This window comes from Eublepharis macularius, chromosome 2 (genome assembly GCF_028583425.1).
Source record: "Eublepharis macularius isolate TG4126 chromosome 2, MPM_Emac_v1.0, whole genome shotgun sequence".
Taxonomy (NCBI): domain Eukaryota; kingdom Metazoa; phylum Chordata; class Lepidosauria; order Squamata; family Eublepharidae; genus Eublepharis; species Eublepharis macularius.
The window spans coordinates 8,832,263-8,857,420 of record NC_072791.1 but is presented as its reverse complement, the minus strand read 5'-3'; the positions used below and the strand labels follow the sequence as shown (position 1 = coordinate 8,857,420).

The window sequence follows — 25,158 nt, the reverse complement described above, 5'->3', positions numbered from 1 at the left end:
TAAATCCCCCTGCAGGGTTCAGACTACAGAACCACATTAGAAAATTCCAGTATGAGGGAATTATTAGAGATAGGGATCTTTACCATTTAAAGTGAAGTTTTAATTATTGCTAAGTTTAAGTTTTGAATAGATTTGATCTTAATGGATATTATTTAGTTTATTAAGGAAATAATGGGATAATAATATATAAAGGGAATAGATAAGTAAGTAATAGAATAAGATATGGGTTGGAAAGCTGTTGGAAGTCTGAGAAAAAGGGGGGAGGGAAAGGGTGGGGGGAAATTGATATTTAGGTTTTTAAGTTAAAAATTTATTTGTAATTTGGACTCACCTAATAAAAAAAATTTCAAAAAGAAAATTCCAGTTTGAAATTTGCTCACATCAATAGCCACATATTTAAAATATATTTAACATATAATGAAACCCACAACCCCTAAAACAAATTAATATAATAATGTCAAATAATATAATAATGTCAAACAAATCTTGGGTTGCTGCTTGCTGGTCCAGCACAGGATGACGAAACTTCTTTCCCCGTGAGGTGATTGCACGGCTGGACTGTTGCAGCTCAACTGCTTTCTGGATGAAGGAAAACAAACGGGGGGTTGCGCTACAACCGCTCGCCAAAAAGCTCTGTGGAGCCCTTGTAAGAGCTGGACCAAGGAAATAACTGGATATTTGACGTAGGTGGGGCTCCCCCCACCATGTTTGGGGCTTCCCCCTATGTTCTTGTAGGGAACAGAAACTGAGAGAAGGGACCAGACATTTTGTTGATTACTTATAGTAGAATTTTCCTCTTTTCTCAAGTCACTATTGAGAAAAGAAACAGCAGAAAGTCTGAAATGAAGCATCGTTTTTCCTTCTTATTAGCTCAGGAACAAAGGGCCTCATACAGAGAGGGGTACTCTCCAAGGTAAGCGGGAAGCTATTTCGGGGTGTTAGCCAGCACTATTTATATCCCGGATTTCTATTATAAATAGTAACCAAGGCACTGTCTGGAAATGAATACCTGGTTAGCACGGCTGCTTTACCATTGTGTGCTATTTGGGTTGCCAACCTCCACGTTGGGCCTGGAGAGCTCCCGGAATTACAACTGTTCTACAGGTGACAAAGATCAGTTCCCCTGGAGAAAACGGCTGCTTTGAAGAATGGAATTTGCGGTGTTATACCTTGCTAAGGTCCCTCCCATTGCCAAACTCTGCCCTCTCCACGCTCCCCCCCCTAATTTCCTGGAATTTCCCAACCAAGAGTTGGCAACCCTAGCTGCCAATGATACACCACTCTCCAAACTCTGACCACAGCTTGTGCCTGCTAAGCATTCTAAATGCTCTTCAAGGGCAGCCCTAAGTACAGCATAAAGCAGCAGTCTATCCTTGAGGTCAGATGGCAGGGGCCAACTTGTCAGATGCAGCAGATGAAAGATGTTTCTAGCCACTGCTGCCCTTGCTGCCCTGTAACATATAATAAAAGCCTAACCCTTTGTTTAAATTAGAGTGAGACATTTCTAATGGGAGTGATCCATAGCACAGAAGAAGCAGCGCATGGAGGGGGGGACTGATGAGGGCACAATTGAGGAGGGGCTGTGGCTCAGCAGCAGACCACCTGCTTTGCATGCATAAGGTTCCAGATTAAGTCTCTGACATCTCCAATTAAAGAACCTCTTCAAGCAGATAATGTGAACGATCTTTCTCTTTCAGAGATCCTGGACAGCCACTAGATCAAAGGTCTCCAAAGTGGTGCCTCTGGGCACCTGCCAGCACCAGTGCGTGGGGGCACATGGAGCTTTTGCACAGCAGGGTTTCTGACTGGCTATGAGGGTTTTTAAAATCCTAGCAGCCGCCACCGTAGCACAAGGATCTTTGGTGCAGAACTGAAGGTAAACTCTTTGCAAAAACCTTCCTTAGAACCAGAGGAGTTAGTCGTGTTGGTCTGTAGTAGCAAAATAGTAAAGCGTCCAGTAGCACCTTTAAGACTAACCCACTTTATTGCAGCATAAGCTTTTGAGAGGCACAGCTCTCTTTGTCAGAGGCATGACGCATAATAACAATAATATTCGATTTATATACTGCCCTTCAGGACAACTTAATGCCCACTCAGAGCGGTTTACAAAGTATGTCATTATTCTCCCCACAAGAACAATCACTCTGTAAGATAGGTGGGGCTGAGAGAGCTCTGAAAGAGCTGTGACTGACCCAAGGTCACCCAGCTGGCTTCAAGTGGAGGAGGGGGGAATCAAACCCGGCTCTCCAGATTAGAGTCCCGGGCTCTTAACCACTACGCCAAACTGGCTCAAAGAGAGCTGTGCTTCTCGAAAGCTTATGCTACAATCAAGTTGGTTAGTCTTAAAGGTGCTACTGGACTCTTTACTATTTTGCTTCCTCAGAATGATACATTCATTTTAAAGGGCATCTGTTAAACAGAGCTTCTGTTTGTCATGCTGAAGTTTTATGATTAAATTTACGCACAACCTCCTTTCCTGACATTTCGTGGTTGGCTCAGCGTCCTGCAGCATCCATTTAGTGATTGCACCTGCCACCCTGTGTCAGAATTGCAAAGCTGCTCGTAGGTTAAAAAAGGTTAGGGACTGCTCACCAGACAGACCAATAGTATGAGTCAGTATAAGAGACACTGGGCCCTTTCACACTGCCGGTGTAAACCATTTTGGCTTCTGGTTGCTAATGGATTTTTTTTTACCTCTTCGCATAAAGCCATTCACGTCCCGTTTCCAATGCAAGGCTGACCCAGTTTTTTTTTAAACCCCTTTCCTTCCGTTCTTAAGTGTCCCATATGTTTCTGATGCGCTGCAAAGTGCTGTTTGAAATGCCTGATCGATGTGATTATATAGGATCAAGCAGAGAAAAAGACACTGGGCACAGGTTAATAAACCCCCTCAACTTACTGACTCCTGATCTATCCCACCAAAAGGGGCTTCTCCTTCATCGAACCGCTCACTAAGTAATCCAAACTGCCGTAATGCTCCTATGTCAACACACCTAATTTTTACTGAGGAAGCAATCCTGTCTATAATACAATACTGTGATGGGTCGGGATCCCATTCTTCTGTGGGGGCAGGGGATCCCCCACTCCCACCTTTTGCTCCCCCGCCACCTTTTATCTGGCCAGCAGGGGGGAAAGTGGGAAACAGGCCTCCCGGGCGCACTCCTGGGGTTGGCACGACGACATCACTTCCCAGAAGTGATGTCACTGCACTGGTGTGGGGCCGTGCACCGGGAAGGTAAGCGCTAGGTCCCTCTCCCGCCAGGAGGGTCAGGGGAACTGGCAACTCTAGTGATGGGCCTTATAGCAGAAGGGAATTTCTGGCCTCAGAGAAGACTTCCCTTTGCAATAAGCAATCGGCACTGCAAGCGAGAAGCTCTTTCCTCACTTGGCGTTCTCATCTACTTTAGCATTTGCTTCCAGCCGTGCGTAGCGAGACTCTCTCAAAAACAATATCCACAAAACAACAGTGTGGAAAATGAGGAACTTAGAGATGTTAATCTCGTGGTCAAGGAATAACAGAGTTTTCATTAAGATTCGATAAAGGACAGCCAAGCGGAATCCTCAAGGGCCGCAAAATAATTATCTGAGCAGTACCTCTTTCCCAGTGCACCTGCGTTGGAATGTAAATCAGGCAACCAAAGTCAGAGAGAGGGTTTTTTTCAAAACACATCTTCTGTGCATGTGTTTGTCTTTTTTCCCGGGGGTTGCCAGTCCCCTTGAGCTCCTCCACCTTGTTCCAGCCTGCCCCCCCTCTCCGTGGGGGGGACTTGGGGGCCCGAATTCTCGAGTCAGAACCAGGAAGCTCACAGCACAGAGCTCATAACTCAGCTGCCGTGCCTTTGCTACTCCATCCCGGAAGTCTGTTTGTCTTTTTTAAAGGTATGAAGACAGTTAAAAAACTGAGATGACCTACCTTATACAGTGCAGAGGTTGATGCGGATCCAACGGCGTAGGCCACACCGATAATCGAATCGCCATGGACTCCATCTACGTAGGCCATCATCACAATCCCAGTGATGGCCATTATAGCAGCAACGATCTGCGTAACCCGAAAACAGACATTTATAAGCCGCTTAATTATTTGGAAAAGTGAGGAAGGTGCATGTATAGGATGCTTTGCCTGCTAATGTGAAACAGTTGCTGTTGAATGGCAATCTATGACACACAGATCCAGAGGAGTTAGCCGTGTTAGTCTGTAGTTGAAAATAGTAAAGAGTCCAGTAGCACCTTTAAAACTAACCAACTTTATTGTAGCATAAACTTTTGAGACCCACAGCTCTATTCATCAGCATCTGACGAAGAGAGCTGTGGTTCTCGAAAGCTTATGCTACAATAAAGTTAGTTAGTCTTAAAGGTGCTACTGGACTCTTTCTTTACTATTTTGCAATCTATGAAACAGTTGATGTTGAACAGCAATGGAACATGGTAATATGATAAATGTGGCTAGCCAGGACATACAGGGATGTGTGCTCTTTTCTTGTGAAACGTAATTCAAGATTTTTTTTCTTGCTTAAGGTTTTTAACAAAATAGGTTTAGAACTCTTGCCTTCTGAGGTGAGTTTCTTCCACTGATGGTAAACCGTTATCGATTCTTTGCAGTGGGGTGTCAGAAATTATGGTCCCAAGAAATGAAAAATGCTGAGCTGTGTTCTACTGCTCGGCTCAGCGGCTGCTTGCACTCGAGGAAGCATTTGCTGTAACCTGAGCGGAGCAGGAGGATATATAACAGAGGCTCAGTTCAAAAGGAATGCCAGAGCATGGTTTTATTTTACATGAACAAACCTTTGCAAAGTAGTTTACCTCCTTCACTAATGAGTTAGGAACCACAGACTTCACCACAATGTTGCCTTATGTCCTATCTGTTACTTTAAGTATGTGCTCCTATGTACTCCCTGTTGCTTTGAGTATGACCCTACTGGGTAGTTCTGTGTTGTCTAATGCCAGCCCTAGAATTGCTTAGGCTCTGTTTCAGCGTTTCTTCAATTCTATATTGGATTCTTACTGATGTTACATCTTGCTAAACTTGCATTTATTTATCCTATGGCGTTGTTTACTGAAATGTCCTTGATATTGGCAGTACTAATCTCACACTATGTAATCCGCCTTGAATTTCAGTGAGAAAGGCGAATTATAAATGACATAAATAAATAATAAATAATAAATAAATGAGAAACAGAAGCCATAGGGACCAATTCTCAAAATACAGTTTGCCCAGTTCTGATGTACTTTTCTCCTTCATTTTATCCTCGTAACAACCCAGGTTAGGCTGAGAATGTGCTACTGGCTATCCAATGACTTTCCCGGGCAGAGCAGGGATTCGAACCTGGGCCTCCCAGATCCTATCCCAACTACACCATACTGGCTGTGAAGGCAGTGGGAAGAAGCATGCAAAGAGAGGTTTGGTATTCTTGTGAAGTACAGGAGGTTGAAAAGGAGAATGGCCCAAAGTCACTCGACCAGTTTTATGGCAGAGTGAGGATTTGAACTCGTGTCTCCCAGTTGCACAGTCAAGCCAGTATGCCATACTGGCTGTTCTGCACAATACTCTTAACACACACTAAGCCTCTGCCCTCCATTGAATCTGATGGCTTTTTCAAGTGCTAGGCAAAACCTTTTATTTCTTATTTGCCCGTGATTTTTCAGAAGTTTGGTTCCCTTGTATTTTGCATGGCCCACCACTGATCGTCTGGTTACTCTGGTTACTTACTGTACGTAGCTTTTTAAATTATTCATTTGCAACCCCGCTGTTGCTGTTTAATATTTTAATATATGAAATGGATTCTCATTTATTCTGCTGCTGGCTGTTAAAAAAAGATGCTGTTTAAAATAATATATTGATAACTTACTCATCTTTGTATTTGCATCGGTTTTATGCCATAATTTGTACCAACCGCACTGCTTGGCCAAACCTCAAGCCTTTTCCTAGCTTGAGGAAAGCTTCCAACTTGGCTGAACGGTACAACGGGATTCAATCCTGTGTACTGATGGCAAAAGCTTCCCTCTGCTGAGAAAAGGACCCTGCTGTGCCTACACCAGGGTTGCCTGCAACCGGACAGTGATGAACAACCCCTGCCATGATGTCATTTTCAGGCGAAATCCTGGAAGTGACATCACAGGCTACCACGATGCTCTAGGAATTCCACCAATTTCTGTGGTCTTTACCATGGTGATTGGTGGGATTCCTAGAGCACTGCAGGATTGTGTCTGTGAAGTCACTTCCAGGTTTTGGGCCGGAAATGACATCACAACATCTGCAACGCTATTTTTCGGGGCTCATTCTTGGGTTGCTAGCAACAATCTGGCTGCCCTAGCCAACGTTCTGACGGAGATCAAGCTGTGGAGGGAAGAGGATACGGCTCTGTGAGGACACACAAAAGGAGCTCGGTCTCAGGAAACGAAGAAGGGAGAGGAAGTCCAGAAAGAGCTGGCAGCTTTTCTACTAGCTCTTATCCACAGGACCAAATTCAGATGCCCCCCATCCCCGAATAAGACGCAAGGAATGCTCTGCTCAGACCCAGCCACTAGGAACCATATATATATTCACCCACTACATTCTCCTAGTTGGCTCCAAGCCAGAACCTCTATAGTTAAAGTTTCCATTGATTTCGAAGTGATGTCATGACGACAGTAATGCCACATACATGCCCCCTTGCCCTTGTACCCTATCTATCTATCTATCTATCTATCTATCTATCTATCTATCTATCTATCTATCTATCTATCTATCTATCTATCTATCTATCTATCTATCTATCTATCTATCTATCTATCTATCTATCTATCTATCTATCTATCTATCTATCTATCTATCTATCTATCTATCTATCTATCTATCTATCTATCTACATTGCCCAATTTTATCCTCCTAACAACCCTGTGAGGTAGGTAAGGCTGAGAGATGACTGGCCCGAGGTTACCTGACAGGTCCCATGGCTTAGTGGGAACTTGAACCTGGGACTCCCCGATTCGAGTCTGAAACTCCAACTACTACTCTACATTGATCCTCAAGCACAATGTCATTGATTGCTGAACAGCTCTGGAGGGAGACTTACTAATGGTGGTGGTGAGGCTCACTGGCAGCACGCTGACATCAGCAGAGTTGCGCTGATGTCACTTCCTGTGAACTTGGAAGTGACATCAGCACATTGCCGGGGATGTTCTAGCATTTAGGCAAAACTCTATGGTTTAACTGTGCTTAACCAGAATTGGGATGCTTCCTGTCACAATTTTGCCAGCTTCTTCCTCTCAGCAGCCGGCTGAGCAGTGGCAAGAAGGGCCCACTGGTGGTGGGGATCCTCCAACATTGATGGTTTGATTTTGATGCTATGAGCATGGAGTCATTTATTTAGTTTTAATTACAATGCAGGACATTATCCTTAGAATCCTGACTGGATAATAGAAAATGTTTCTGTGTGGGGTGGGAGGGAGAATCGTGAGAAAGAATTGCATCGGCCATTACCCTTACACCCATGAACCTGTCCTTCAACACAATCCACGAAAGCAGGAAGACAAAGGCCTTGTTACAGCAGAAGAGGGCCGAGACATCTGTGGCCGTCAGCTTATTCAGAGCAAGCAAGTAAAGGTAGTTAGTCAAAGTCCAGAGAATAGAAAAGGGAGCTGTCCTTTTAAGAAAGAGCTTCAACGTCAGACCGTCTTCGCCGAAGATCCGACTGCATTCCCTAGGGACAGAAAAGCATTTCAGAAGTCAGGGTGAGGAGGACAGGTGCCATATTAAAAGCGAAACCAACGCAGGTCCCTCACCGATCACCTGAATCGGGCTTCATCCCAGCTTTGCAATGTTTATGCTTCAAGTGCATGCCTTATAAATAAACAGATGTAGGTCTGTTTATTTATACACCAGTTCTTCATCTTATTGGGGGGGAAAGGGAATATTTTAAAAAGATTGTGTGCATGGAGGATCTTGACAACTGTGTAAGTATTCACCAATCAATGCTGTTCACAGTTTTCCCTCCCTGCAGTTACGTAGAACTGGGGTTGTGTGTGTGTGTGTGTGTTAGTGTTAGTGTTCGTTTGCAAATCTATTTGAGTGGGAAAAAGAGGTCCTAGAGTTGAAGCTAAGAGGAAAGAGGAATTTAAGGAAAGCAGAATTTAAAGCTAGTACAAAATTTATTTATTTATATTTCAATTTATATACCGCCCATCCCAGGGGCTCTGGGCGGTGAACAGTTTAAAATCGATAAAAGCAAAAAAACAACAATACTAAAATCAATATACAAAACAATAGTGAAATAAATTAACCAAGTGCAATGGTGGGGAGAACCCTCCCCCACCCCAAAGGTGGGAGGCCGACATGGCACCGCCCCCTTCAACCACCGAACGCCTGGCGGAACAGCGCTGTCTTATAGGCCCGGCGGAACGATAATATGTCCCGCTGGGCCCGGGTCTCCATTAGAAATATGAATTTCAAAACATGCACTTGAAAATTCACACTGTAAAATTCACACTAAAATTTGTACCAGCTTTTCATGGAAGTACATATGAGTCAAAACTTAAATTTCAGCACTAATTAGGAATCAGAGACGGGCATGAACTGAAAAATGAACCAAAGTTCACGAACCAGGCCAGTTTTTAGTTCGCTAACCTGCGGTTCGTTGGAGCTCATTTTTGACAAACTGCGACAACTGCTATCATTTTTAGAGCGCTTCATTTTTCGGTTTGTCACTGCAGACAGCCTGGCATCAATCAATCTGGTATCTAGGCAACAGACGGGGAGGGAATGGGCTTTCTGCAGACCTTCTGCAGCCCCAGAAGTGACAAACCGACAAACCAAACGAACCGGTTTACGAACTGGGCAAGTTCGTGGTTCGTGAAACACGACAAACCATGAACCGCAATGAACTGCCATTTTCCCAGTTCATGCCCGCCTCTATTAGGAATCCAAAACTGAAATTTCAAATGTACTGCATATGAATTGATTTATTGTTTTTAATTTATCTTATTCTCAACCCCCCGTCATGAAATAGCAATTTCAACCAAGAGATAAGTTGTAAACATTTGTAACTATTTTTTAAAAATAATCAGCTTCTGAAAGGACTCCATTGACATTTCAAACTCTAGGCTCAGACACTCGGGCATAGGGGTGGAACCTAAGAGAAAACAGATCAGAAGGTGGACTCTGAAAGTAACACCTAATAAAGAGAGAGGATGGCTGATAAGGAACAGCCCCATCGTACCTTATGGAATGGGTGGACTACGCCACATGGTTTGTTGAGGCTGTCATATTTAAAGGGGATCAAAGGACAGCAGCAACATATCCACTGGGCGAGGAGGCCCCACGGGGATCTCTATACAAGTTATATTCCCAAATCCCCTATAGTGGTATTTGAACAAACGGTGAACGTTGTATAGGTCACATATATTCGCACTCAAAGGTGACACCGAGAAGTGGGAAAACATTTAATCAATGAGTTTTACCACTAGCATCAGCCTAGAAGGAGTTCTAAGGTATTTGGGAATCTCCAAGGCATCCTACAGTATACGTCCAATATTTAATAAAAACAACAACAATAAATTAGAGAAACTGCTGTCAAACTCAGATTTTACAACATTACACCAGATAGCGAAATTTTGTGCCCTGGTTGTTAAAGTCCATTAGAGTGTAGGCCTCCACTCCGGCTGCTTGTCTAGAACTATGCTGAATTTCTGGTTTTTATAAATTTTGAAAGATATGTTTTAAATTGTACATATTCATATGCTCCATGTTTTAATGGTCGTAAAATATGTATTTTACTTTTTATGATAAATGTATTGGCTAAGTGCTGTAATAAAGAATCTATCTATCTATCAACAACAACAACAATAAACAACATTCGATTTATACACCACCCTTCAGGATGACTTAACACCCACTCAGAGTGGTTTACAAAGTATGTTATTATTATCCTCACGACAATCACCCTGTGAGGTGGATGGGCTGAGAGAGCTCCAGAGAGCTGTGACTGACCCAAGGTCACCCAGCTGGCTTCAAGTGGAGGAGTGGGGCATCAAACCCAGTTCTCCAGATTAGAGTCCTGCCGCTCTTAACCACTACACCAAACTGGCTCTCAAAGATTTCAAAACAGGCTCTCAAAGATTATCTCTAATGTCTTAGGGTGGGAATGCATACACATACATGTTCAGAGGGAAACACAGGGTTCCCAGCTTGCGTTATCCTTATAAAGTAAATGAGAGGGTGGAGGCAATTTCAGGGGTGCTTTGGAGATTATGTGGCATAGCAGGAGCAAGCAAGCAGAGTCCTAAAGCAGGCTTTGGCTTTCTTTCAATATGCTTTGAGGCAAATAAACACATTATTATTAAGTTAAACTTCCTAAAGGGAACAAGCCCTTGAAGTGCTGCCTTTATATACCGATATTTCTATAATTACACTAGCAACAAAGCCCATCGTGTGAAAAAACACAACAGGCTCTAAAAACTGTTGTTGGTAATTTTTTTAATTTCCCCCCCTCAGCACCCTGACACTGTGACCTGGGGGCTGCTGTGAAGCACCTGCTTGCTGCTGCAAATCGATAGCTTGAGCACTCCTCCCAGCAGCAAATGGGTGCTTCACAGCAGCCCCCAGGTCAGAGTGGGAGGGTGCTGAGGGGGGGGCACAGGGAGGACTGCTGAGCCCATCGATTTGGCGGGCCCCCTCCCAGTGGCAAGCGGGCACTTCACAGCAGTCTCGAGGCCAGCGTTGTCGGCAATGCACTGCACAAGGATAAAAAGTGAGTCGTCGCCAATACAGCTTGCCTTTTATATAGTAGGATATGTAACTATATATATGTAACTGGTACAATTGTATATAAATTTTACCTATATATATAATTTTACCCTGCCTTTCTGCCTTCACAGGGCTACCAAGTGGATAACAAATTTAAAACACGCAAATTAAAATAAAATCCATTAAAACAAGCACATAAATGCATTATTAAAATAGTTTAAAACCAGAATTTAAAGGAAATACATGAGATAAAACCAACAGATAAAGCATTGGGGAGAGAGGAGGGATGATGGAGGGAAAGCCAAGCGAAATAATGAAGTCTTCACTTGCTGGTGGAAGACGGCAAGAAGAGGGGACAGGGGACTCTCTCTGGGGAGAGCGTTCCAAAGCTTTGGTGCTACTACTAAGAAGGCCCTCACTTAGGTTGCCAGGCGCCTAATCTCAGAAGGTGAGGTGACCTAAAGTAGGCCTTCTGAAGATGACAGCCGTGGTTGGTCCTTCCAAGTATGTTTGTTCCAAGCCATGGTGGTGGAGAGTGCCCGAAAGTCATAGCCGACTAATGGTGACCCCTGGTGAGCTTTTCACGGCAAGAGACTAACAGAGGTGGTTTGCCATTGCCTGCCTCTGCAACCCTGGTCTTTGTTGGAGGACTCCCATCCAATTACTAACCAAGGTCAACCCTTAGCTTCTGAAATCTGACAAGATCAGGCTCACCTGGGCTACTCAGGTCAGGGTGTCCCAAACCATATAGGGCCTTAAATGTCAGCACCAACAGTTTGAATTATTCCCAAAAACCAGATTGGTAGCCTGTGTAGACGAGCTAAGGCTGGAGTGATAGGTTCCCTGTGACCTGCTCCAGTCAATATCCTGGCTGCAGCATTCTGCATATATATATATATGAGATTGAAAGGGGAATCCAGAGTGCTGGCACTGATTGCTAAAAGCCTCCAATGGTTTGGGTCCAGGGCAACTTAGGGGCCACCTTTTCCAATATATAAACCTTCAGGTGCTTCCAGATCTTCCAAGCAGGTCCAGCTCAAAATTTGCATGACTTTTGAAATGAGGCTTCAGGACTCCAACACTGGTGGGCAGGCTGTGGGCAAGGATATCACTTTTTATTTTTAAAAAACCCCAGAAGTGGGTAGCTCTAGGAATCACCAGAAACTCTATGGGGTTTTTTTACCATAAACTTTCTGGTGTTTCCTAGAGCTACCATATGTCACTTCCAGTTTTTTTACTGGAAGTAACGTAATGCTTCACACAACAGTGCAGAGTTTTTAAAAATTTTCTCCACTTGCAGTGGTGGCAAGCAATGAGAGACGGAGATGCCCCATCCCTTCCAGGGGAATGAGACCCCTACAGACAACACAGGGTCAATTGTAATATCACAACTATTATTTCACCAAGGATCATTTATTGCTTGGGTAAGCTTTTATGGGTAGTGTGGATCGAAGGGAATTGACCCAGAGTTCGCATCTCCACTGAACCATGGAGCTTGCTAGATAACCCTGTACCAATTATATGCACTGTCTTGGTTCTAAAGATTAAATGATGGAGAGAAGAACTGTGTATTTTGCCCTGCGCTCCTTGGGCAAAGGGCACAACACTTGCATGATGTCATTTTATGTCCACTTATATGCATTAGGATTGCTTGAGAAGTGCCTGGAGATTTGGGGACAGCGCCTGGGGAGTGCCGAGGGAAGGAAATCACTGTGGATATAATGCTACACAGTCCTCCTGTCGAAGTTGTGATTTCCTCCAGAGGAAGTGATCTCTGTAGACTGGAGATGAGATGTAATGTTGGGAGATCTCCAGGCCATACCTGGAGGTTGGTGACAATACTAATAACCATGTACAATGAGAGTCAAGATGCGTCTGTCCTCCTATAACTTTCAGAGGTCAAGGGGTGAAACTAGAAGAAACGTAGTGTGCCTCTGCGCATACTAATTGTTGCTCAAAGGAGAGATGTGATACCTTAAAAGCTAATCGATTTATTGTGGCAGAAGCTTTGGTGGTGTAGAAGCAATGGTTCTTGAACCGGTCATCGGTGGGGACCCTCTAGGCGGCCTGTGGGCAGGAGGAAGACTGGGAACAGCAGGGCAGGAGCTAATCTTGGAGCCAGCCAGCCACCCCGCCATTTGAAAGCACGCCAAGTCAGTGTGTTGTTGGCGTGGGTCTGCACTGCAGCCAACCAGCAAATCAACTCCAGTGGTGCTAACAGTGCTTTGGGGGATACATTCAGATCTAACAGGGGAGGCACAGAAAGGCATGCTGGGGCCAGGAAGGCTGAGGACAATGGGGAAGCAAAGCCAGAGGCGGTGATCTGGGCTGGGCAAGGGAGGGAGTGGATCGGAGTGGGAGGGAGAGAGGTGGGAAGAGAGCAAGAACAGGGACCATGGGAAAAAACTAGAAGCAGAATCTGGTAATACCTTGAACGAATTTTCGGGTGAAAAGAAAAATTCGAGAGAAGACAGCATCAAGGCCCACAGGGGACATCATTCCACTGACTGAACTATAATTGCTAGAAACTCAGAGTCTCGCTACATGTTACGAAGTACCTATGAATCTTCAAGTGAACCCCATTTCACATGTCCCCCTCCTCCAGCTTCCCAGGCACTCGCTGGCATAATCACACTTCAGTTTGCTCTGCATGAGTGCATTCAAGCGTTCGATAGCAGTTCCTCCTCAAAATATTCCAGTTTTCGCCACCTCCCACTTCAATTCATTGAAATGCAGATCTTGACACTTTCTCACACTTTAAAGAAATGCAAATTGGCAAGTCAAAGGAGCCTACAGGACTTGTTCTTGAAGGGAAAACAGAGCTGAATTGGTGCTTTGCCTCCGGAGTCTCTTGCAGATGCAGTGACACAAGGGGAGCTCTCATAAAAGTGGTGTGCACATGTGCCGAGCCTGCATGTGAACTGAGGACTACACATACAATCCTGTGCTTGAGTGTCCCTAGGTACTAAGTAACATGTAGAGAGACTCTCAATGGTGTCCCTTGAGATCCCAGAAAAACAGTGAAATCTCGCGAGAAGACGTGAACAAGGTAAGCCGTGTGGAAACGGCCAAAGTAAGTGGTCCCTGACACCAAAAAAATTTAAGCATGCCGGCCTAGAGCACCTGATGTTCACCAGTTGGGCTTGATCTTGCTTGAGTTTGGAATCCCTACTGAAAGCCATTTTAAGAAGCAGTTGCTACTTGATATGGGCCACCAAAATGTGGCTTGGATTGGTTTGGAAAGGATTCCAATAACTTCCATTTTTCTCAGGATGCTTCGCAAGCAAGTTCAAGCTTTTAAAACGAAAACTTATCCGATTAAGGGGAAAAAACATGCAGGTTATCACAGCAGGAATTGTTATTTTTTAAATGCACCGATCCTGACTGTTGACTCCAATCCCTCTTTGCCACTAATTTGCTCCTCTTGGTTGCCACCGTAAGTAAAGACACATCCCCGGAACCAGAGACTTACCTGATTTTTTTGATCGGCGATTGCTTTTCCTGTGCAGTTGCAAGGTGCCCAGAATAATAAACAGGGAAAAACATAATGTTCCAGTTTGTTGAAAACCAAGTCATGAAAAATGGATAATCAAAGTTCTTGTATGTGATTTTAACAATCTGCGTGGTCCCAACCCAAGAAGAGGAGACTGACAAGATGATCAGAAATCCCCAGACAATCTTGAGGAATGTGGACGTGCAGGACTCACACCGGGTCTGTTCGTGGCTCTCTTGGCTGGCGTTTTCACCGTGGGCTTGTGTCCCATCTTCTCCTAAAACGGAAAGAACAGGATCTATTATCCATAACATTGTGCCGGTTTATATATGAGAAAAATAATTACTGCTCTTCCGGCTAGCGCTGAGCCGAATGCTGCCAAGTTTGATTTTATGCCTTGAAGGTTATGATTTTGACAGTCTGAAACCTTCCTGAAAAAAGCTCTTCATCTTACTTTTTAATGGCTGTTTGCAACTCTTCAGTGCCCTATTTTCCACTGCTCTCCCCTATTGCTGTGTCAGTGGCCATTTTTCCTCTGTTTAATTCCTCAGACTTCCAGCCAATCAGCGATCATGTAATAGACAAGATGACATCACAAAACTGATTCACAGCTGTGCATTGATGTCATTCAGAGAAGATTAACCCAGTCAGTGGATGCTTCTTGTACTGGTGACAAGGACAACCCTAGCCAATCAGAGATCACGCTATGAATCAAACTATTTCACAACCCTTTCTTAGTAATCTCCTCTCCACCCCAATCACCAAAAAGAGGTGGCTTTTCATTCTGCTGAAATATTTTGTGAAACTGCAAACTGCCTCTTTTATGCTCAACAGTAGTCCACACACAGAGCATAACCAGTGCTGCCAAGAAGGGCATGTTGTGGTGATGTGGCATACGGAAAAAATGCTCATGGAGAAAGAAATTTAGTTCACACTAGTAACCAAAATCTCCTAACAGGGCTGTGCAGGATCTGTGCATAAAAAGAAACAAATAAAAAATTGCACAGAGATGTACATAAACCATACAAAATAAACTATGACTATTTAGGTTTGTTTTGTATGTTTTTTTCCACTAACCATGGGGAAGAGCACAGAGCTGTATGAGACGTTAAGACTAGTTTCCTGATTATTTGAAAATATGGGGTGCATTCAGATGGAAATAAAGAAGACGCTTTGCCAGGTGTTTTTGGAGCAATCACAGCCAGCTCTCTCTCTCTCTCTCTCTCTCTCTCTCTTTCTTTTTCTCTCTCACCAGGACCCAGAGTAAATCAAAAGGTTAGGGAGGGACTGTGGTCTATAGTACTGGGCATAGTTCATACTATCTATTGCTGTAAGCAGGTTCCTACCATTTGTGCCTCCTTTAATGTGTCATGTCAGTACTGGGGCTTTGCTTCAGTTCTGTTTCAGAGTTCTGGTTGGTTCCAGATATCTGCAGTCCAAGTCCTATTGCATTGTTTATACAATCAACATCCAATAAACAATACAATAGGATTTGGCTGCAGATATCTGGAACCAACCAGAACCCTATCGAAAAGACCTCCTGAATAATTCAGTTTTGCATGCTTTGCAGAAAGCCAGAAAAGTGGAAGTCCCCTGACCTCATTGGGCAAGCCATTCCATAAGGTGGAGGCCACAGCAGGGAATGAGTACGTATGGGCAGCTGTTGATTTTTGTCCATTTGCAGGGTGGCACAGGCAGAAGGCCCTGCTCAGATGAGCAAAGCTGTCATGGCAGAGCGTAAGTGGAGAGGCAGTCCTGCAGAGAGGGGGCACCAATGCCATGATGGGCTTTGCATGTGATAGTTAAAATCTCGAACTGAAACTGGTAACTGATAAGTAGTCAAAGGAGCGGCTGCAAAATGGGAGTAATGGGCACGCTCTGCCTAGCTCCTGATTAGGGTTGCCAGGGCCTTCACTTCCTTGTCACACCGGGAATGTCGTCATTCTTGGTGCAACAAGGGAAAGCTCCGGAGCGTGCTCCTGCAGCCTCGGGAGCTCCTGTGCCCACCCCCCTGCTTTCCCTCCCTGCTCCCACTGGCCAGGTGAGTGGTGGTGGGGGGTGGAGGCTGGGAAGGGGGGATGCCGTGCTCCCACCAGGGGATTGGTAACCCTACTGTTGATCTTAGCTGATTCTGCCCCAACTGCAATCTCCAAGTGGATTTTGAGACCAACGTAAAGTGCATTATTGTAGTCTAGTCTTGATGTTACTGTGGTGTGGATCCAGGTGAAAACGAAGAAGAAACAAAAATTGGTGCAAAGAGAATATTCTTTAATGTTGTATAACCCCTACACATTTCAGCTTCAACAGGGGGATCTTCAGAATTTTCCTGGGCGCCTATTCTCTGTGTGCACTTCACAATCAGTGTCTATTCTCTGTGTGCAGTTCACAATTAGTGCACACAGAGAATAGACGTCCAGGAAAATTCTGAAGATCCCGCTGACGAAGCTGAGGTGTAGGGGTTATACAACATTAAAGAATATTCTCTTTGCACCAATTTTTGTTTCTTCTTCGTTTTGACTTGACTTGGTGCGGCCCTTCTTCTCTCTGGATCCAGGTGGCCAGATCAGCCGTGTCAATGTAGGCGGCCATCTTCCGGGCTAAACTGAGTTGGGAGATTTTTTTTTTTTGCGCAGATACATCCATTTGCTTCTCCAGCAGTAACGTTGGATGAGCCAGCAAGAGCCCTCTGAATGCTGTCAAAAGAGGGGCGCATGATGCCCTTCAAGACCTCCACCTTCCCGACCAGCATTACCTCTGTTTTTCCAGGTCTTCGTTTCAATTTGTTCACTCTTAACCATTTAACCAGCCCTGACCTGGATAGCCCAGGTGAGCCTGATCTTGTCAGATCTCAGAAGCTAAGCCGGGTCAGCTTTGGTTACTAATTGGATGGGAGACCTCCAACAAAGACCAGGGTTGCAGAGGCAGGTGATGGCAAACCACCTCTGTTAGGCTCTAGCCTTGAAAATCCCACCAGGGGTTGCCATAAGTCGGCTATGACTTGAGGGCACTCTCCACCACCAGTCATTTAACCACAGCACCCAGGCAGTAATTCAAGACCTCTGCTGCATCACCAAGAGATTTGGATAAGGATATATAGAGCTGGGTATTTATTAGTGTTTTGTTTATTATTTATTTATCAATGTTATTTATAGTCTGCCTTTCTCACTGAGACTCAAGGCAGATTACAAAACAACCAAGGATTTGTTCTAAGGGCTTTACATAAAGATTGAAAAGCATGGGGTACTTCCCAGTGCTTTTGACTGATGGATCTATCAACAAATCTTGCTTCTCTCCTCTGTGAGGATCTGCCAAGTAACTTTCAAAAGACTCCACTGTTGTATTTGTTAGAAAGAGCTTTATTGAAAAGTTCCTAGTTCATAATCTTACTGTTTTCACTGAGTGATTCCGCACACGTTGGATAATGCACTTCCAGTCCTCTCTGTAGATCATTTGGAACAGATTTTTGTGTGTGTGGAACAAAAAATCCACCTCAGACGATTGATAAAGTGCATTGAAAGTACATTATCCAACATGTGCAGAATCAGCCATTGTCAGGAATAGGAAAGAGTCCAGTAGCACCTTTAAGACTAACCAAATTTATAGTAGCATAAGCTTTCGAGAACCACAGCGCTCTTCGTCAGATGCAAGAACTGTGGTTCTCAAAAGCTTATGCTACTATAAAGTTGGTTAGTCTTAAAGGTGCTACAGGACTCTACTATTTTGTGACTACAGAATAACACGGCTAACGCTTCTCAATCTATTGTGAGGAATGAGGCACATCCAAATATCAAGAATATATATCATCTGCAGGCTAACATCCCCCCCCCTTCCTAGAGGCTGGCTAATCCTGCTGGGAACTACCTGCACAGGGGAGGACACAAGGATCAAGGTTATGTGGGCTCCTTTCCCAGGCCCTAGGAGCAAGAAGAATTCACATCCTGGGGGAGTAAAGAAACACAGCTGCAACAGACAGTCATAATATCATAACTTCCAGCCCCAACCCTCCAGGTACGGGTATGGCAGATGTGGCCAGCATCTTGACTAGACATGGGCACGAACCAGAAAAAAACTGAACCATGGGATTCATGGTTTGTGGGGTTTCCACGAACCACGAACTGGCACGAAACTGGCCAAGTTACAAACCAGTTCATGGTTTGTGGAAGGGAAAGGGGCATTTAATTGTTTAAAGGGCCCTTTCCTGCCGCTTGCAGGAATCCCCCCCGCTGCCTGCCAGCTGATAGTTTTAAAGGACCTGCCACTTGCAAGCAGCAGGGCTTTTTAAACAGCCCAAACCTGAGCCCCCAGCCCCTCACCCCCTCCCAAGCCCCAGCCCCAGCCCCCCACTTATCTTCCCTCTGATGCTGGGGTGGTAGAGACCTCCTTCGCTGCCCTGCAGACCCGCGCAGTAGAGAAGGCCAAAAACGCCCTTTCCGCCCCTCAAATGGCAGCTGTGGCTGCCATTTGAGGGGCGGGAGGGCCCTTTTCCATCTCCTCTGCTGCCATGCGGGCCTGCAAGGCAGTGGAGGAGGCCTCCACAACCCCAGCATCAGATGGAAGGTAAGTGGGGGGCTGGGGCTTGGGAGGGGGATGAGGGGCTGGGGGTTGGGCTGTTTAAAGGGCCCTGCCGCTTGCAAGCAGTAATCAGTAGTCCAGTTCGTGAAAGTTTGTGAACCCCGAACTGGGCTGGTTCGTGGGTTTTTTTTGGTTTGTATTTAGGTTCGTGCCCATCTCTAATCCTGACATCCTCCATGCTTCAAACAGGCTATCTGCCTTAAGAATTTGGTTTAGAATTTGGACATTGTTTGACTTAATCTTAAACCAGCTTTTTAATGAGTTCATAGAAGTCCTAGGTACCAACTGAGCCATTCTTGTTTTAGTATGGCTCCCCTAGGGAAATTAATAAGTCACTTATTTAAGCCAGCAGGAGTATCAGGTGATGCAACTCGGGGAGGTAGAACTAACTTATTTTGCCTTGTTCTTGTTTAGTAGGAGAAGAATTTTGCATCTAGCTGCGGCTGCTTGTTTCTCCAGCTGTGGAACCCTTGCATGAAATAGTGTGTGAGAAAAAAGGAGAGGGCGGGGTTCTTCTTACCGTACGACTTTTACTTCCGGGTTGATACAGGTATTGTTTTTGTAGTTTTTCCCCCCAGCTTGTGCTCCTGCATTATACGCAGAAGTGCCTCACTTTGCATCTTCATTTCCCAGCGATCCCCCCATCCTTTTCTGCTTGAGGGCTTGATATTACCATGTATCACGGAGAAGAGACACATCCACGGCAGTATTGTTTGCAAAGAATGTCTTTAATTTAATTAAATGAGTTAGCTTGAATATATCTATCCGAGTTTGCCATGAGTTATACCCAGGGGTGGGCACAAATCCCAATCCCTTGTTGAAGACTCGTCTTTCTACCGGACTTGAAGTCCTCGGGGATAAATTGAACACCAAATCTACCTCTTCCCTTTCTTTTGTTGGGGATGGGAACCTCGACCTAAAAAACGTTCCTTATTGCCAGACCGAACATCCCTATTCCTCAAGGTGCATGATGAGGAGCCCTCGTCTCCCGAGCTGTCGGGGTCGGAGGGGCCAGTGGTTTCCATATCCGAAGCTGTCTCAATGCTTTTTGCCCAGGAGACTCGCTTGCATCTGTAAGCAGCTTCCCCTTGCGAGTCCCACCACTGATACACAGTGCTGGCTGCATAATCAATTCTTTCTCAAGATCATCTATTTTAGAATCAAATTCGGCTGTGGTTGTGGTCTCTTCAAGACGGTCAGTGACCGTCTGGATTTCTACCTTCAGTCCCTCCGTTTCCTTTTTGGAAGTCTCAACCAGCAACACCATAAGATCCATGGAACATTTATTGAGAATTGCACTTATGGTCGGGCAGTAGAAGAGTACTTCCTGACTACATGATCTGTGTAAATTATTACGAGCTGTTGTTGTGATTGAGTGATGTAATTATTGGACGTGAACTGTATACTATTACTTCTTATTTAATTAATTATTTACTGTTATTTATTGCACCTTGCACTTTATAGTCGCATATATAAATATATACAAATATTGAATATTACTATCTTTTACATGGTGCACTTTAACGGTTGAGAAGGCTGTAAGTCTTTGCTGTGGGAGATCTTTGATCTCCCGTCTTCCCCGTGTTTTCTGCAGCATGTCCCCTCCTTTGTTTTCCCCGTGGCGCAGAGTGATAAGCTGCAGCACTGCAGTCCAAGCTCTGCTCACAACCTGAGTTCGATCCCAGTAGAAGCCGGGTTCAGCTAGCCGGCTCAAGGTTGACTCAGCCTTCCATCCTTCCGAGGTCGGTAAAATGAGTACCCAGTTTCCTGGGGGTAAAGGGTAGATGACTGGGGAAGGCAATGGCAAACCACCCCATAAAAAGTCTGCCAAGAAAACGTCGTGATGAGACGTTCCCCCCCATGAGTCAGTGCTTGTACAGGGGACTACCGTTACCTTTTACCTAACAACACTAGAACCCTCCTCTATTGCAAGGATGCAGGAGGGCTGATTGGGCTGGAGAAAGGTGCCACTGCTAGCAGAGAGAAAGGACACAACCCAGTAGGCACCACCACCATATCATTGTACATGGTACTACACAAACAGCACAGTTCTATGGAGAGCTGCTCCAGTCTAAGTCCATTGACTTCAATGGGCTTAGACTGGAGTAACTCACCATAAGATTGCACTGTATGTCTCCTACTCCAAAAGGCAGTTCTCTGCCTCGAGCAGCTCACAACTTACAACATTCAGCAGTGGAGAAATGAGTGAGGGAAGAAGGAAAAAACTACCTGTGCTATACACAGGTACGTATTTCATTCCCCGGTACCTAGAGTTAGGTGAGGCATGGAGTTTTCCCCAAAAAGTCTGCCAAGAAAACATTGTGATGCAATGTCCCCCCATGGGTCGGTAATGACTCGGCGCTTGCACCTTTACCTTTTTACCACGTATCAAGCAACTTGCCTGTACACAAATTATAGAATGCAAAACCAAAAAAAAAACCAACCCCAGGCTATCTGCCTTTTTTATGATTGCCACTGTTTTACGAAGCCACTTCATACTGAGTTAGACCAATCTTGTACCTTGGCCAGTATTATCTGCTCCGGTTGGCCGTGGGTCTCCAAGCTTGCATGCACAGGCAGGTCCTTGAAAGCTATTACCTGGAAGGACTGAGGTTTGGAAGCAGGATTTCCAGCATGCAAACCACAGACTCTTGTCACCAAGCCGCAGACCTTGCCACAAATAATGATGACTGCTACAGTCAGGAAGTGGCCCTCGTGATTCTAATGGAAGATTGCAGAGTTCACCTACGGTTATTATCACGTTTGCTGCAGCATCGACAAAGGTGTGCAACAAACTTCAGATCACACAGTGCAACTCTTACAACAACTGATTTCCAAATGGCTGGCGCCCTGGCTTTTGATTCTCTGCCGGTGATCCCTAAAACTCTTCCCTCCATGCACCCGTGCTCAGAATACTTGGATTCCTGCTATATTTACAGGTATGATACTGCGTGATACCGGAGCAACGCGAATAACTGAACCTCCCGAGCTGAATGCAGTGTCCCAGTCAGGGTTGCCAATACCTGGATCAAAATGTGTTTGTGTGTCTCTGCCCTTTAATAAAGGCTTAATGAGATACTGTTAGAAGAGGAGGATCAGGCGCTGTCCCTCTCCTCAGGTTTCAGAGGGGGACAAACCAAAGAGTTAGAAAGATAGAGAGGTCAGGGCACTCTGTTTACTGCTCTGACTGTCCTTTGATATGCAGATTGCTATTCTCAGGATTTCCTCCTCCTGACTTCCTCCCTCTCACCTCTTCTCTTTCCGGCTTTGTTCCAGGTAACACCTCTCTCCTCCTCCTCCCTCCATCTTGGCAGCATGGATGCAGGCCTTGCCCTGCCATCCATGTCCAATCTTAGACTAGTTAGGTAGTTAGGATCTGTCTCTCCTCCTTTCCTATCAGAGTATGGAGTTCCTACAATAAAGAACTCTTATTTCTTTTCTAAATATAAAACAAGTGTATGATTTGTTATTTTCTCTCCTGCACACACACCAGCCAGCAGAACGAGCTCACAACCACGGCCGTTTCCACATGGATTACCTGAACCTGCGCCATGCCGCAACATTGCGGATCGTGCCGGGGAAAACACGAAATATCACATTTTCTCGCGCGAGTTTTGTGCGACGTCGTGCAAAACTCGCATGAGAAAAAGCGGTATTTCACTTTTTCCCTGGCACAATCCGCAATGTTGCGGCATGGCGCAGCTTCAGGTAATCCATGTGGAAATGGCCCACCTATAATCACACTTCCTATGCCACACAATAGACTCTGCTAACTATTTATTTATCAGATATCAGATGATGCTGTTACCTCCATACCTTGAAAAGCTTCGGCTGCCCCTTTCTGCACATTTCTTTTGCTATCCGGTGGCAAACAACTTATAGCATCCCCTCAAAGGTTTTCAAGGTAAGAGACTTCAGAGGTGGCTGGCCATTGCCTGCCTTTGCATAGTGACCTTGGATTTTGTTGGTAGTTTCTCATCCAAATACTAACTAGGGCTGATCCTGCTTAGCTTCCAAGATCTGACAAGATCAGGCTAGCTCAGGTGATCCAGGACATGGCACGTTAAGCCTCTATTAAAGGGACAGGAGATTTTTTTCTCCAGGCCTGCTGGCAACCTGAGTCCCAGGTGTCCTAGTTGACAGAGTTAAAGGAAAGCACTGGTCCACTGCTGCAGCTATGCACAATTTGGAAACGCACTGATTCAAACCTCATATCCCCTGCACATTCACAATGTGGCCTTAGGCAAGCTTCACTCAGAGCCAAGCTACAAGTGACGCCTAACACAGGTTGGACACTTGTCAGCTTCCCTCAAGTTTTGATGGGAAATGTAGGCGTCCTGGTTTTACAGCTTGGCTCTCCATTTAATTGAAGTTTACAGAGCGGCAGTTTATGGGAGGGAGAACATGTGGGCAGGAGGGGAGGAGTGCAGGCGTCGGGCTCTAGCTGGGCGCCCCCCTTCCCCTCTGCTGAGTGTGTGTGTGGAGGTTCTGTACACTTCAATTAAATGGAGAGCCAAGCTGCAAGACCAGGACGCCTACATTTCCCATCAGAACTTGAGGTAAGCTGACAAGTGTCCAACCTGTGTCAGGCGTCACTTGTAGCTCAGCTCTCACTCTCAGATCTGCAACATGGGTCTAATAGTCACCTAGTTTATAACCTAGCATTTCCTGGGATACTGTCTATGCAATAGGCTTACCGTTTACCAGCTGCCGTTGCTCACCAGCGCTCCAGTGGGCAACAGGAGAAAAGAAAAATCACCATTCATGTAATGAACGTCACTTCCAGAGAAAACCCGGAAGTGACATCACACCACTCTATGGTACCATCGTTTCCAGCGATAGCTAGAGCAGCGTGATGTCACTTCCAGGTTTTCCCCAGAAGTGATGTAAGGCCATTGCCTGATGTTACCACCTTCCCTGACTCCCGCCAGTTGCCAGCCACTGTAAAGTATTTCATTTTGACTCTTCTGAGATGCTGTCCATCACCTTCATTGGATGCCAAGGTTTTTTTATAGGAGACGGAGAAAAAGTTTTCTCCATCCACTTTCTCCACCCCATGTATAAATATATAAGCCTCTACCATGTCCCCTCTTAGCCTTCTTTTTTCTCAACCAGAAAGCCCCAGACTCTTCAGCATGGAGTTTGCCTTTTTCACCTCTGCCTCGCTCGGAGAACCAAGCTACAAGTGACTTTTTTCACGTGGAGAACACTTGATTGTTTTCGCAAGTTTTCCTGAGAACTGAAGTCCGAGTGTCCTTCCCCTCTTGTTAGAATCGCTGCCTGAAGAGCCAGAGAAAGCCAGCGGCAGCAGCAGTTTTTGCAAATCGTTCCTCCAGTCACAAGCCTGCTGCTCTGGAGAAAGCCGCCGTGTTGGTGAAGCTCCCCAGGAGCAGGAGAAAGTAGCAGCTGCCTACCCCCAAACAATCGTTGAGAGCCCTCCTGTCCGACAGGCTTGTGACTGGAGGAACGATTTGCAAAAGCTGCTGCTGCCGGCGGCTTTCTCTGGCTCCTCAGGCAGCGATTCTAACAGAGAGGGGAAGGACACTCGGACTTCAGTTCCCAGGAAAACTTGCGAAAACGATCAAGTGTTCTTAACGTGAAAAAAGTCACTTGTAGCTTGGCTCTAAGTTGACATTTTCATCCCACTCTCTACGTCAACAGTTATGTTCTCACAGTAAAAGACAGCAAGTTAGGGTGGACCCAAGCTGAAGAAAAAACTTGGTGCCTTCCTCAGCAAATCCTTAATGATCCAAGACTGACCTTTTACACATATCAGAAAAATGACTTGTTCTGTCATTTTTTTCTCTTATTTCTCTTCTCTTCAGATAAGGCAAGCCAGTGCTTTGAGGGCAAAACAGGGCTGACTCAGGGTCAGGAAGCAATTTTCCCCAGGCCAGTTCGGCTAGGGATCCTGATGGTCATCTTCTGGGCATGGAGCAGGGGGCACTGGGGTATGTGTGTGGGGGAGAGGGAGTTGTGAATTTCCTGCATTGTGCAGGGGGTTGGACTAGATGACCCTGAAGGGCCCTTCCAATGCCAACCCTATGATTCTATGATTCTTAGAGCCAAGCTACAAGAGACGAATTACACGAGGAGGAGCACCTGAAGGGAGTCACAATGTTAGCCAGGAAACGTGAGTTTTAAAAAGAGATTGGAAGGCTTTGTTAATTTCCCCTCTCTATGGAGCCAGGGAGATCTCTGCTCAGAGGGTTTGTTAATTTCCTCTTTGCCTCCCAAAGGCTCAGTCAGTTTCACTTCCCCTTCTAGGAGGTGAAGAGGAAATAAACCCTCTAAGGAGTGATCTTTGCGGCCCTGTAGAGAGGGTAAATTGACAGAGCCTTCCAATCTCTTTTAAAACTCAGCTTCCCAGCTA

The 25,158-nt window shown here is 45.3% G+C and overlaps 1 protein-coding gene across 3 annotated transcripts in view; it reads right to left on the bottom strand.

The window, feature by feature from the left end:
• SLC35F4 (solute carrier family 35 member F4) overlaps window positions 1-25,158 on the bottom strand; it is a 195,071-nt gene that overhangs the window by 8,782 nt on the left and 161,131 nt on the right. For 2 of the 3 annotated variants that reach the window (XM_054972376.1, XM_054972378.1), the window contains exons 3-5: window positions 14,193-14,490; window positions 7,460-7,679; window positions 3,914-4,039 (exon numbers count right to left, since the gene is read on the bottom strand). In XM_054972376.1, the coding sequence (XP_054828351.1) occupies window positions 3,914-4,039; window positions 7,460-7,679; window positions 14,193-14,490 (644 nt within the window). The remainder of the gene's footprint in view (window positions 1-3,913; window positions 4,040-7,459; window positions 7,680-14,192; window positions 14,491-25,158) is intronic. The other variant, XM_054972377.1, reaches the window with a different exon arrangement.